At 45.5% G+C, this 15,151-nt stretch overlaps 1 protein-coding gene and 1 long non-coding RNA gene across 2 annotated transcripts in view; one reads left to right on the top strand and one right to left on the bottom strand.

The window, feature by feature from the left end:
• LOC129695147 (erythropoietin-like) overlaps window positions 1–6,620 on the bottom strand; it is a 36,084-nt gene extending 29,464 nt beyond the window's left edge. The window contains exon 1 of the mRNA XM_055631913.1: window positions 6,456–6,620. Coding sequence (XP_055487888.1) covers window positions 6,456–6,534 — 79 coding nt within the window. The 5' untranslated portion in view covers window positions 6,535–6,620. The remainder of the gene's footprint in view (window positions 1–6,455) is intronic.
• Window positions 6,621–6,923: 303 nt separating this feature from the next.
• Window positions 6,924–10,956, top strand: LOC129695148 (uncharacterized). Its single transcript, XR_008723119.1, has 2 exons — window positions 6,924–7,049; window positions 10,366–10,956. It is a non-coding gene; the product is annotated as an uncharacterized LOC129695148 (long non-coding RNA).
• Window positions 10,957–15,151: the final 4,195 nt, after the last annotated feature.

Raw genomic sequence — 15,151 nt, 5'->3', positions numbered from 1 at the left:
ACAAAGTTCTTAATGTGATTTCCAGCTCCAGTTCCATTCATCCCAATTAGTCTTTGCTGTTATTCATTCGTCACAGAAACCTTCTCTCATCTTTTACTAAACCTGTCACTATAACCTTTTAATCCTTTCTCCTTCACTTTTATCTTCTTTCCCCTTAAATGTGCTTCATGGTTTTCATCCAAGAACTGTAGCCTGCTTGAAGAAATCTGGCTACAGGCCAAAACAAGCTCTAAACGGTGATTCCAAACCCCCTAAAGATAGACACAAAATGCTGGAGTAACTCAGTGGCACTGCCAGGTCGGGTCAGGGGTGGGAGTTCCCTCCGCCACGGGTACCATGTAATCCCGTGCTACCTGCTCCATGGTCGGATAGTCGGCGACTAAACCATCTCCCCCCACCTGGTTTGCCAGGTGAGGAGGGGGCTGTGGACCCCCAGCAGGACCAAAAACAAGACCTGTCAAAGGGCGGATGAGCTCCTAGCGAGCCAACGGTCATCCACACTTCAGTAGAAGTTGCGATCACAATCGTACATAGCATTGTAAGGAATGATGATAAAGCACACACACACACACACACACACACACACACACACACACACACACACACACACACACACACACACACACACACACACACACACACACACACACACACACACACACACACACACACACACACACACACACACACACACACACACACACACACACACACACACACACACACACACACACACACACACCAAAATCCTACACTTCCAGCGGAGGAAGTCTGCAGGAACTGGTGGACGGAGATGTGTGGTGCATCTGTCACCGTTCCTGTCAGAAACCAGCACTGATGTGTCGCTAATGTTTTAAACGATGGTGATGAATGACCGACAGCATCTCTGGAAGTAAGCAATGGGTGACGTTTTTGGCTTCTCGACCCGAAACGTCCAGTCTGAATGAAGAAGGGTCTCGACCTGAAACCTCACCCATTCCTTCTCTCCAGAGAGGCTGCCCGCCCCACTGAGTTACTCCAGCATTTTGTGTCTGTCTTCGGTGTAAACCAGCATCTGCAGTTCCTACCTACACATTCCAAACCCCTGCTTGCCTTTTAAACAGAGGAACAATCAGATGGCAGATCACTCTGGGTCCTCCCTCATATCACGTCCAGCAACTATAGACTGACATTAGCAGTGGCTGGCAATGGTGTAATCCTTGATCATCAATATCCTGGCCATACTATTAACCAGGTGGCCACATACATGCATGGCTAGCAAGATAGGCTACAGGCAGGGCATTCTGTCATGGTGCCTTTCTTCCTGATTCCTTAAAACCTCCCTAAGGGTCTCGACCCGAAACATCCCCTATTCCTTTTCTCCAGAGATGCTGCCTGACCTGAGTTACTCTACCATCTTCCCAAAATAAACAATGTGTTGGAATTCTATCCATGTGTCCGGACGAGTGCGACTCTGTCAATACTCAAGAGGTGTAGTATTTTCCAGGACTGAACAGCTGGCTTGATTCCGATTCATATCCAAACCTCTCCTGTAATTATACACGCTCTTCACCGTCACTCATCATCTCCATGTTGAGTGCAACCTACACCCGCAACATGTCTGCAAGGTTTCATCGATGGGATCACAGCGACCCAAGCCCTGGGGCTTGGGAATGCACCAACCTTTCGTTCTTGGTTCTTCTTGGTTTCTTGGTCCTCCAAAATATTCCAAATGGAATGTAAACTGGAGGTGGTGGAGGGAGGAATTAAACCAGAAAGGGTTATTGGGAAGAAAGAGCTACTTTAAATTGAGTTGCAGCTGGATGGGTAACTATAGATGGGTTGGAGATTATTCCATGCTTTAATTGAGCGGGGGAAGAACGAATTGCTGTACACATCTGTCTTTGTAGCTGGGATCACAAATTGGATCGAATGCCCTCGTCTGCTCCTAATTGGTTTGGGTTTGGTGTAGGTCTTGTAGTCTATGTCGAGCTGACCATTTAACATTTTGTAAAAACAGGTCAAACGGTGAGCTTCACGTGTGTCTGTCTTGGAGAGGGTTCCACCACAGAGAATTCAGAAGTTTGGTGACACTCGCTTCTCTCTCATATATGTTAGTAACAAATCGAGCTGCCTGTCTTTGGACACGTTCGATGGAAGAAGACAGGCAGCTCGATTTGTTACTAATACACAGATATGGAACCACATTGCGGTTTTTTCCATTGTTGTTGGGTCTAAATAATGGAATTCCTTATCCAACAGCACTTCACCAGCAGGACAACAAGTGATGGTGCATCACTAACTTCTAAAGCAGTAAGGGATGGTGTTAGCTGGTAATGTTAATGCATACAGTCTAACATTAAGTTTTAGTCTAGTTTGCGTTTAGTTTATTGTCACATGTACCGAGCTTTTGTTGCGTGCTAACCAGTCAGCGGAAAGACAATACATGATTACAATTGAGCCGTCCACAGTGTACAGATGCATGATGAAGGGAATAATATTAATAACGTCAATAATGGTATTAAGTTCTGGAACTGTAGCCATAAACCTGTCTGACTCTCTCCTGCTCATCATTTTAGACAATAGACAATAGACAATAGGTGCAGGAGTAGGCCATTTGGCCCTTCGAGCCAGCACCACCATTCAATGTGATCACGGCTGATCATCCCCAATCAGTACCCCGTTCCTGCCACCACCCCATATCCCCTGACTCCGCTATCTTTAAGAGCCCTATCTAGCTCTCTCTTGAAAGCATCCAGAGAACCGGCCTCCACCACCCTCTGAGGCAGAGAATTCCACAGACTCACAACTCTTTGTGAGAAAAAGTTTCCTCATCTCTGTTCTAAATGGCTTACCCCTTATTCATAAACTGTGTGTGTCTCCTGGTTCTGGACTCCCCCAACATCGGGAACATGTTTCCTGCCTCTAGCGTGTCCAAGTCCTTAACAATCCTATATGTTTCAATGAGATTGCCTCTCATCCTTCTAAACTCCAGAGTGTACAAGCCCAGCCGCTCCATTCTCTCAGCATATGACAGTCCTGCCATCCCGGGAATTAACCTGGTGAACCTACGCTGCACTCCCTGCAAAAGTACGAAGTACTTTTAAAGTACATCTCTTAAACCAAGCTTTTGCTCACTTAAATGGCTCCTTCTTTACAGTTTGTGTCACACTTACAATCAGCGGCTGCAGCTCAAGACAAAACAATCAAGAATTAATTACCTGAGAAATGTGTCGTCGGGTCAGGAAGAAGTGAAATATACAAGAAATTAAATGTTTTAGATCATGTCTGGGGACACCTCACCCATTTAGACAATAGACAATAGACAATAGGTGCAGGAGTAGAGGCCATTCGGCCCTTCGAGCCAGCACCCCCATTCAATGTGATCATGGCTGATCATCCCCAATCCTGCCTTCTCCCCATATCCCCTGACTCTGCTATTTTTAAGAGCCCTATCTAGCTCTCTCTTGAAAGCATCCAGAGAACCTGCCTCCACCGCCCTCTGAGGCAGAGAGTTCCACACTCACCACTCTCTGTGAGAAAATGTGTTTCCTCGTCTCCGTTCTAAGAAAACGTGTTTCCTCGTCTAATAGTGTACACAGATTCACCAGGTGCCAAGCATTAAATTTGAGGTAGACAAAAATGCTGGAGAAACTCAGCGGGTGCAGCAGCATCTATGGAGCGAAGGAAATAGGCAATGTTTCGGGCCGAAACACTTCTTCAGACTCAAATTGAGGTCCGTCTGCTCTCAGGTAAATGTAAACGATTTTATGACACGTTTAGAAGGAGGTGACGGGGACCCCTCTCACCGTTAGCATCTATTTATGGATAGAAAAGGTTCAGAGGGATAGACGGGAAGCATCTTGTCCGGGAACATTACCATCTGGTTTGGGAATTGCTCTGCCAAGGACAAGAAGGCTCTGCAGAGAGTAGTGCGTTCGGCCGAACGCACTATGGGAACTTCACTCACCCCCCTGCAGGAACTATACAACAGGAGGTGCAACTCCAGAGCAAATAAAATCATGGGAGACCCCTTCCACCCCTGCAACGGACTGTTCCAGCTGCTACGGTCAGGCAAACGCCTCCGTTGCCATGCGGTGAGAACGGAGAGGTTGAGAAGGAGTTTCTTCCCAGAGGTCATTCGGACTGTAAACGCCTATCTCACCAGGGACTAACTCTACTGAACGTTTTTCCTTCCATTATTTATTATGTAAAAGAATATGTGTGTTATGATTGTGTTTATAATTTGTTTGGTTGTTTTGTTGTTTGTCTTTTGCACAAAAGTCCGCGAGCATTGCCACTTTCATTTCACTGCACATCTCGTATGTGTATGTGACAAATAAACTTGACTTGACACAAAATGCTGGAGTAACTCAGCGGGTCAGGCAGCATCTCGGGACAAAAGGAATAGGTAACAATTAGGGTCGGAACCCTTCTCCAGACCGCCCCGTCATGGAGAAGAGGATGGGGTGGAAGATTGCAACCTTCACGTGGTCTGCCCTGTTTCGACTAATGCAATCAACTCGACATGCACAAACGGAAGATCAAATAGAACAAGTTGTCCTGAAGAAGAAGAGAAGAGGAGAGGGATGTACACAAGAATGCTGGAGAAACTCAGCGGGTGCAGCAGCATCTATGGAGCGAAGGAAATAGGCAACGTTTTGGCCCGAAACCCAAAGGAAATAGGCAACGTTTCGGGTTGAAACCCGAAGGGTTTCGGCCCGAAACGTTGCCTATTTCCTTCGCTCCATAGATGCTGCTGCACCCGCTGAGTTTCTCCAGCATTTTTGAGTACCTTCGATTTTCCAGCATCTGCAGTTCCTTCTTAAACAAGAGGAGAGGGATGTTGGGCAAACATGGGCAAGTGGGAGAGGTTGGACAAGTCGGGCTGAAGGGCCTGTTCCCTTGCTGTACGACTCAACGACTATCACCAGAAAACTAAAGAGGCCCATTCTCTGAACTGCAGATAGTCAAAGCAACATCGGAGATTTACTTTGTGTACTAGTCATGTCTCTACTATTTATTTCATTCCCCTTACATGTTTTTCTTCTACCTGCTAAATTTTTTGTAAGGTGTCCTTGAGACTCTTGAAAGGCGCCCATAAATAAAATTTATTATTATTATTATTATTACAAGTATCTTTTTTAGTGTCCTCAGTAACCATTCTCTTACTTTCCATCCAGATCACCACTGGCATCTTTTATTGGCATCTGCAGCTTAGTCTGTTGCACGAAAAGGGCAGTCTAAATATAAGTTGTTATTGTTACAATTGGCAGGTTTGCTCCGTGCATCTGCTCGGAATTACATGATTCCCCCCTCCACCACAAACTTTCAGCATTTCACTGAACTCTTACAGGTCACTTATAATAATAATAATAATAATAATAATAATAATAATAACTTTATTTATAAAGCGCTTTTAGACAACATCAGTTACCACAAAGTGCTGTACATGGGAAGTCAACAAAAAGTTATTACAAACTACTAAAACCATTAAGACGACAGGACTATAAAAACAGTAAAAATTAAAAGACATTAAAAGCACTAAAACAGGAACAATGTCTCAGCCAGTGAATAAAAGTGAGTTTTTAGGGAGGATTTAAAGATGGACAGTGAAGGGGCCTGTCTGATCTGCAGCGGCAAGGTGTTCCAGAGTGCCGGGGCAGCAACAGAAAAGGCTCTATCCCCTCTGAGGTTCCGCTTAGACCTTGGTACATAGAAACATAGAAATTAGGTGCAGGAGTAGGCCATTCGGCCCTTCGAGCCTGCACCGCCATTCAATATGATCATGGCTGATCATCCAACTCAGTATCCCGTACCTGCCTTCTCTCCATACCCCCTGATCCCCTTAGCCACAAGGGCCACATCTAACTCCCTCTTAAATATAGCCAATGAACTGGCCTCAACTACCCTCTGTGGCAGAGAGTTCCAGAGATTCACCACTCTCTGCGTGAAAAAGGTTCTTCTCATCTCGGTTTTAAAGGATTTCCCCTTTATCCTTAAGCTGTGACCCCTTGTCCTGGACTTCCCCAACATCGGGAACAATCTTCCTGCATCTAGCCTGTCCAACCCCTTAAGAATTTTGTAAGTTTCTATAAGATCCCCTCTCAATCTTCTAAATTCTAGAGAGTATAAACCAAGTCTATCCAGTCTTTGTTCATAAGACAGTCCTGACATCCCAGGAATCAGTCTGGTGAACCGTCTCTGCACTCCCTCTATGGCAGTACCTCAAGGAGCAGCAAGTTACTTTTCCTACATTAAAACACACGCTGCTTTTCGTGGCGCAGGTGAAGGGTGGGAGCACTAGAGCTCGAATCGCACAGTATAAGGTTTCATCACACCTAACTCCAAACGCACTGGCACAGTGTGTGTGCAACATTCAAGAGGCAACAACCGAGTCAGTAAATAGCACATTGCACATTTGGTTCCTCTCGTTGTCGAGAGCCTAAGCGAAGCTTAAACTGGATTCCACTTACTCGGTGTCCCCATATCCAAATCTTCATAGTCCTCTTCATTCACATTTCTTGAGCTTCCATGAGAGACTCTGTTTCCCATTGGGCAATGTTGGACGTTGAGAGGCAGAATAAATCTGACAGCTTTCCGTCCCCACTTTTACATCCAATTCGCGAGGAAGAGAGAGGGAAGGAGAGAGAGATGGGACCCGTTCGGCTTTTCTGATCGGTCAATCGAAGGCAGCCACAGCACGGCAGAGGTTTTTTTTTTTGCGGAGATGAAGGAGGGGAGGTTTAAAAGGAGTTTGGGGCGAGCTCCACCTCTCGCTCTCCCTCCTCCCCGCGGAGCTCCAGCTGCCTGTTGCAGTGTCAGTCCAGTGCAGCCGGCCGCGGGACAGAGACAGACAGACACACAGGATGGGGCAATGTTGTCCCAGCGGGGTCGGTCGGCCCTTCCAACATGCGGGGAGAGATTTCCCTCGGAAATCCGAGAACTCATTCACCACGCAACTCCGCGCACGTTTCTCCACGGTCACACAAAGCGCATGTGTCTGGGGGCACACAGTACTTACTGGAGGGTCACAGTGAACACACAGTGAACACACAGACACATTGGATGTAAGTTCCTACATACGACTCTCTTTCTCTCTGTAGGTCAGGTCAGATTTAACGATGAGTGGGCGAGGGGAGGTGGGAGGGAAGTCTTTTTTAAAGACTCGTTTGTTTTGGAATAGTTGACAGGTCAGAATATCTTTATTTATGGATAATTGGTTTTGTTAGAGTGAACGTGGAAACAGGCCCTTCGGCCCAACTTGCCTACACCGGCCAACATGTCCCAGCTACACTAGTCCCACCTGCCCGCGTTTGGTGCATATCCCTCCAAACCTGTCCTATCCATGTACCTGTCTACCTGTTTCTTAAACGTTGGGATAGTCCCAGCCTCAACTACCTCCTCCGGCATACATTCGGCTCGAAGTGCCGAATGGCCTACTCCTGCACCTAATTTCTATGTTTCTTTCTTTTTCACACAAGACTTTGAATGTGAAACAATGAAAGACTACAATAATTTTCAGAACCGGAATTAAATCAAGTGCTGCAATATTTAGAATCAGTTAAAATGATTTGATGTATAAAGTACCAGACTTTATGTGTGAAAAAGTCACCCCCTCAGATTCCTATTAAATCTTTTCCCTTTCACCTTAAACAACACTTAAACCACATTTTGGTCTCCTAATCTGAAGAAAGACATTCTTGCCATAGAGGGAGTACAGAGAAGGTTCACCAGACTGATTCCTGGGATGGCAGGGCTTTCATATGAAGAAAGACTGGATAGACTCGGCTTGTACTCGCTAGAATTTAGAAGATTGAGGGGGGATCTTATAGAAACTTACACAATTCTTAAGGGGTTGGACAGGCTAGATGCAGGAAGATTATTCCCGATGTTGGGGAAGTCCAGAACAAGGGGTCACAGTTTAAGGATAAGGGGGAAATCTTTTAGGACCGAGATGAGAACATCATTTTTCACACAGAGAGTGGTGAATCTGTGGAATTCTCTGCCACAAAGGTAGTTGAGGCCATTTCATTGGCTATATTTAAGAGGGGGTTAGATGTGGCCCTTGTGGCTAAAGGGATCAGGGGGTATGGAGAGAAGGCAGGTACGGGATACTGAGTTGGATGATCAGCCATGATCATATTGAATGGCGGTGCAGGCTCGAAGGGCCGAATGGCCTCTACTCCTGCACCTATTTTCTATGTGTCTATGTCCTCGATTCACCTACTCTGGGCAGGAGACTCTGTGCGTCTACCCAATCAATTCCTTTCATGATTTTATACTTTGTGCGGGTCGATCAACCCAGTCTGAAGAAGGGTCTCGACCCGAAACGTCACCCATTCCTTCTCTCCAGAGACGCTGCCTGTCCCGCTGAGTTACTCCAGTATGTTGTGTCTACCACACTTCAGGGATTCAGTCCAAACACCTCTGCAGCTGCGATTTACTATTTTTGCATAAATTGTTGAACACCCAGTCTCAAATTCCGCCGGTCACTCGTGTAAATAATGACACTCGCCAGAACTAGCTTCCAGCATCTGCAGGGTCTCGCGTCCCCATTATCCTTCCGTTTGCGCTCCTCAGTCCCTTTGCAAGTACTGAGACCATCAGACCTCCTCGCAAATACTGACACACTTACAAGATCAAACCGCTTTGCTTGTCTTTTTTTGTTGCAAATACAGATTCGGTGAAAATACTGACAAACTTTCAAAACCCCCCCCTCTCTCCCCCGCTGTTATATATCCTTCACTTCCCAAATGCATCAAACAGCAACAATCAGCCATCAGTCTGAAGAAGGGTTTCGGCCCGAAACGTTGCCTATTTCCTTCGCTCCATAGATGCTGCTGCACCCGCTGAGTTTCTCCAGCATTTTTGTGTACAAACAGCAACAAACGTTGATATTTCTGGCGCAGTCCATTCAAAAGGTTGATTTATTTTTCTCCCGGTTCCAATATCTGCAGTGTCTTGGGTCTCGATCCAAAACTGGGCTTGACAAAACCTGACAAGCTTTACAGTATTAAGTGAGAAGCACTTAAGTGTGAATTCTGAAGGAGGGTCTCGAACCTAAACGTTGCCTAACCATTTCCTTCGCTCCATAGATGCTGCCTCACCCGCTGAGTTTCTCCAGCATTTTTGTCTTCCATGGAGTGAGACTCCAGCGAACGAACTGGAGACGAAAGTGACTTGAAGTAACTTTACAGTGAATTTCACAGAGTGAATATCCAGTGATTCAAATTGGAAATATTGCAGGCAAAAGGTTTCCCCCCACAAACCAAAGACGTGCAGGTTTTAGTCTAATTGGCTTGGCGTAATTGTAGATTATAGAATAGAATAGTTTCTTTATTGTCATTGTAACATGAACCATGTACAACGAAATTTAAAATGTCAGCCAGTCAGTGCAGCATTCAAACATTTCTAAAAGCTAACGATACATACAAGGTAAAATATTAAAGATAAACAACTAAATAATTGGCGGCTACATTTAATGCTTTTATAGCAGTGGGGTAAAAACTGTTTTTTAGTCTATTTGTACTTGTCCTTGTAGATCTGTACCGTCTGCCTGACGGCAACAGTTCAAACAGGGAGTGTCTGGGGTGGGAAATGTCCTTTATGATATTCTGGGATTTTTTGGTGCAGCGGGAACTGTGTAAGTCCTCCAAGGTAAGGAGAGGGCAGCCGACAATCCTCTGGGCGTTGTCAATGGCCCTCTGGAGCGCTTTCCTCTGAGCCGCTGTGCAGCTGGTGTACCACACGCATACACAGTATGTTAGTATGCTCTCAATGGAGCACCGATAAAAGGACAGCAGCAGTCTCTGAGTGATGTTATTCTTCCTGAGCACCCTCAGGAAGTGCAGTCTCTGCTGGACCTTTTTCAGCAGCGCAGTGGTGTTCACGCTCCACGTCAGGTCCTCCTCAATATGGATTCCCAGGAAGTGGAAATCCGCCACCCTCTCTACACAGTCCCCTCTGATAGTCCCTAGTGTGTGGAGGGATAGTGTTACTCAGTGGACCGAAGGGCCTGTTTCCGCGCTGTGTCTGATATTGACATATTTTCGGAAGCATTTGGGAACACTTTGCCAGCTGGGCACAAAACGCTGCAGTAACTATGTGGGACAGGCAGCATCTCTGGAGAGAAGGATTGGGTCAATGTCCCATTCCTTCTCTCCAGCGATGCTGCCTGTCCCGCCGAGTTACTCCAGCTTTTCGTGTCTGTCTTCGGTTTAAACCAGCAGTTATCTGCAGTTCCTCTTTACACAGTTTGTCAGCCAAGTTCAGTAATACCCCCGAGTTACGCAGTTATTGGAAATTCTCAAAACACTAACAATTCTTACGGAATTATGCGATGGGGAAAAAAAGTGTCTAATCACCACTTAAATATTTGTTTAGGTCAGCGGAAAATCGCAAGGTTTACACGCCAACCCGCATTAATAGATTCCCACGACGTGTTAAAGGGCCTGTCCCACTCGGGCGTCATTTGCGCGTCACGCTTAGAGTTTGGCTCAGCCACCAAGCTGGAGTCATCTGGAGGCTGCAGCGAATCGTCCGATCAACAGAGAAGATTATTGGCTGCAACCATCCCTCCATTGATGAACTGTGCACTGCAAGGGCCAGGAAGCGAGCGGGCAAGATCATCTCTGACCCCTCTCACCCTGGCCACAAACTCTTTGAATCACTTCCCTCTGGAAGGCGACTCCGGACTGTCAAAGCTGCCACAGCCAGACATCAAAACATTTATTATCCACTAGTCCTTGCTCTACTCAACAGCCAAAAATCTGTAGCCTCCCTTTGATCTGGTATTTTGTTGGTTCACATGCTTGATCAATGGTGTTTTATCATTAATGTCTTATTATTATTAATGTTTAGTGTTTTCTGAGTCATTCGTAACTGTCACTGTATGTCATGTTGTTACTTGTGGGCAGAGCACCAAGGCAAATTCCTTGTATGTGAATACTTGGCCAATAAACGTACTTACTTCCTTACTTTATCTCCCCACATTGTGGTCTATACCTCTCAGTTCCCTTTCCGTTGCCTAGCCTGAAGAAGGGTCTTGAACCGAAACGTCACCCATTCTTTCTCTCCAGAGATGCTGTCTTGTTGTTACTCCAGTTTTTTGTGTCTATCTCAGGTTTGCAGGTACATTGGCTTGATATAAATGTAAATTGTCCCTAGTGTGTGTAGGATAGTGTCAATGTGTGGTCGGCGCAAACTCGGTGGGTGGTAGGGCCTGTTTCCACGATGTATCTCCACACTAAAATAAATTAAACAATCACAAAAATGAAGATGGACACAAAAATCTGGAGTAACGCAGGCAGCATCTCTGGCATCTCAAACATGAAGGGTTCTAGCACTGATACACCAACAGTCACAGACAAAATCAGCAAATACTGACGTATCAAAGCCATTTTTCACAACACATGATTAAATATATCTATAATATTTTCTTTCGTATGTCGAATGAATGAAGGATGAGTGGGAGGTACTTGTAGAAACATATAAAATTATAAAAGGACTGGTCAAGCTCGATGCAGGAAAAATGTTCCCAATGTTGGGCGAGTCCAGAACCAGGGGGGCCACACAGTCTTAGAATAAAGGGGAGGCCATTTAAGACTGAGGTGAGAAAAAACTTTTTCACCCAGAGAGTTGTGAATTTGTGGAATTCCCTGCCGCAGAGGGCAGTGGAGGCCAAGTCACTGGATGGATTTAAGGGAGAGTTAGATAGAGCTCTAGGGACCAGTGGAATCAAGGGATACGGGGGGAAGCCAGGCACGGGTTATTGATTGGGGACGATCAGCCATGATCACAATGAATGGCGGTGCTGGCTCGAAGGGCCGAATGGTCTCCTCCTGCACCTATTTTCTATGATTCCATGTTTTGTCGTCTTAGTAACATTTTCTGCCCTCTTGGAAGTATCAGCCCCTCACAAGAGACTATGATCATGGTTGAGATTTTGTTTCGTGTTCTGCACCGGATGATAATAAAAATTACGAACCTAATGGATCAAACATTTGAGACAGGAATTAAAATTAACATTTAACTATGGTTAATAAATCTCTTGGATCATTTAGGTGGAAGAAATTTAAATTGGGGCAAGAGTAGTTGGGGATTTTTTGTACATGTAACAATAGAAGAATGTAAGAGGCCATGACGCAGATCTGTGACTGTTTTCTAATAGTAGAGCCGTTATCAGCAGAATGTGACAAGAAAAGAGAGATGGGGAAGTGTTAGGGACGAAGAGAGGACGACAGTACTTACAACACAGCGGTATGAATATTGATTTCAAGTAACCTTTGTATCCCCTCTGTCACCGTCCCACCCCCTCCCAAGTGGTCTTGTTGAGTCTCATTGTCAGTACCTCGTCTTCACCTAAGCCACAGCTAACAATGGTAGACAAAAGTGCTGGAGAAACTCAGCGGGTGCAGCAGCATCTGTGGAACGAAGGAAATAGAAACATAGAAAATAGGTGCAGGAGTAGAGGCCATTCGGCCCTTCGAGCCTGCACCGCCATTCAATATGATCATGGCTGATCATCCAACTCAGTATCCCGTACCTGCCTTCTCTCCATACCCCCTGATCCCTTTAACCACAAGGGCCACATCTAACTCGCTCTTAGATGTGAGTTAGGTAAGGCTCGCCCCGCCTTACCTCTCTGAGCTGCTCCACCCATACGCTCCTGCCCGGTCCCTCAGGTCAGCTGGTCAGCTGCTCCTGGAGGTACCGAGGTCTAGTCGGAGGCTCAGAGGGGATAGAGCCTTCTCTGTTGCTGCTCCGGCACTCTGGAACACCCTGCCGTTGCACATCAGACAGGCCCCCTCTCTGTCCATTTTCAAATCCAGTGTTAAAACACATTTGTACTCCCTGGCTTTTGACCATGCCTGAGGCTTTGCTTCTGTTTGTGGTGTTTTTGATGTTTCTTTATTTTACATGTCTTTTCCTACTATTTCTTTTGATTGTTATTTTTGGTGTGTATTCACTTTTTTGTCAATGATTAGTGATGTACAGCACTTTGTTGCAGCTATGTTTGTTTTTAAAGTGCTCTATAAATAAAATTATTATTATTATTATTAAATATAGCCAATGAACTGGCCTCAACTACCTTCTGTGGCAGAGAATTCCAGAAATTCACCACTGTCTGTGTGAAAAATGTTTTCCTCATCTCGGTCCTAAAAGATTTCCCCCTTATCCTTAAACTGTGACCCCTTGTTCTGGACTTCCCCTACATCGGGAGCAATCTTCCTGCATCTAGCCTGTCCATTAAGAATTTTGTAAGTTTCTATAAGATCCCCCCTCAATCTTCTAAATTCTAGCGTGTACAAGCCGAGTCTATCCAGTCTTTCTTCATATGAAAGTCCTGACATCCCAGGAATCAGTCTGGTGAACCTTCTCTGTACTCCCTCTATGGAAAGAATGTCTTTCCTCAGATTAGGAGACCAAAACTGTATGCAATAGGCAATGTTTCAGGCCAAAACCCATCTTCAGGCACCCTTCTGAAGAAGGGTTTTGTGCCGAAACCCTTCTTCAGACTCTACGACCCCCTCTGTGATTCCCCCTTCCCTCCAACTCTACGACCTCCTCCCACCACAGCTAATATGTCCGAAGAAGGGTTTTGGCCCGATATGTTGCCTATTTCCTTCGCTCCATAGATGCTGCCGCACCCGCTGAGTTTATCCAGCACTTTTGTCTACCTTCGAATTTCCAACATCTGCAGTTCCTTCTTAAACACCAAGCTAACAATGGCTCGTTTCCTTTATCATTGTTACTTTATTGCATATCTTTCATTCATTTGTTCTGATCTCTCTATATCACCGTCTATAACTATCGTTTCTCTTTCCCCTGGCTCAATCTGAAGAAGGATCTCGACCCGAAACATCTCTTTTTCCTTTTCTTCAGAAATGCTGTGTGTCAGAAGATTCTTCAGGGTGGTAATATGCTGAGAGAATGGAGCGGCTGGGCTTCTACACTCTGGAGTTTAGAAGGATGAGAGGGAATCTCATTGAAACATATAAGATTGTTAATGGTTTGGGCACGCTAGAGGCAGGAAACATGTTCCCGATGTTGGGGGAGTCCAGAACTAGGGGCCACAGTTTAAGAATAAGGAGTAAGCCATTTAGAACGGAGATGAGGAAACACTTTTTCTCACAGAGAGTGGTGAGTCTGTGGAATTCTCTTCGCTCCATAGATGCTGCTGCACCCGCTGAGTTTCTCCGGCATTTTCGTCTACTTTGATCTGCTGTTTTCACACCTTACATTCTCTTTGTACCTTTCCATATCTCCAGTTCCCTTCTCCACTGCCTCCCAGTCTGAAGAAGGGTCTCGACCAAAGAAAGATTCTACGATATTTGGGTCTCGACCCGAAACGTCACCCATTCCTTCTCTCCAGAGATGCTGCCTGTCCCACTGAGTTACCCCATCACCTTGTGTCTAACTGCATTATGACATTCGCCACTGCAGTAAATGTTGACATAGTGATCAAAGATGATGGTCTTTCTACAAAATATTGATGAGACAAATCGATAATGCAACTGTGGGCTTCTTTCATTCGGACTTATCTTTTGTTTACTTCCCTGAGCTTTGGCAATATGTTAGTAACAGTTTTCCTTTCATAGTAATAGTTACGCTGTCCAAACGATTTAGCAAAGCATGTTAAATGTATTAATTTTTTTATCAGCTGGAAAATTTTGGGAAAACAAAGAAGGGTGGCTCTTAGCTCTTAAAAGTTCATTCCATGCGATGAACAGGGAAGAAAGTCGGCATGTGCGAGCGCAAGGGTGTCTGCGGCAGACAGGGTTGTCCAGAATTATACAAATGCTCTGAATTCCACTGTCGTGCATGTCCCTGGCGTCGGTCAACAAAACACGGCGCCTGGGATTGGCAGGCACACCCAGGGTTAAAGGTTAATCCCATTAGACCTTTGTTTGTTTAATAGTATTGATAGCGGAGCCTGTTATTTAGTACGTGTGTGATACCTACTGGACTACAGCCAGTTTCTACTTCCCAGGATGTGTATAGATACTTAACCTCCTCACTGCTGTGATTTTATAAAAATTCAGCACCTTCTTATGGGAGTTCTCCCACCATCCACTACCCCCTCACCAACCCCCACACTGATTGATGCAGACTCTAAACTCCAAAGGGCACATAGGGCACTCTCCGTCAAAGATCTTATAGCAGAGCT

This window comes from Leucoraja erinacea, unplaced genomic scaffold (genome assembly GCF_028641065.1).
Source record: "Leucoraja erinacea ecotype New England unplaced genomic scaffold, Leri_hhj_1 Leri_95S, whole genome shotgun sequence".
Lineage (NCBI taxonomy): Eukaryota > Metazoa > Chordata > Chondrichthyes > Rajiformes > Rajidae > Leucoraja > Leucoraja erinaceus.
The sequence above is the reverse complement of the archived record's forward strand: the minus strand, read 5'-3'. Positions and strand labels throughout refer to the sequence as shown.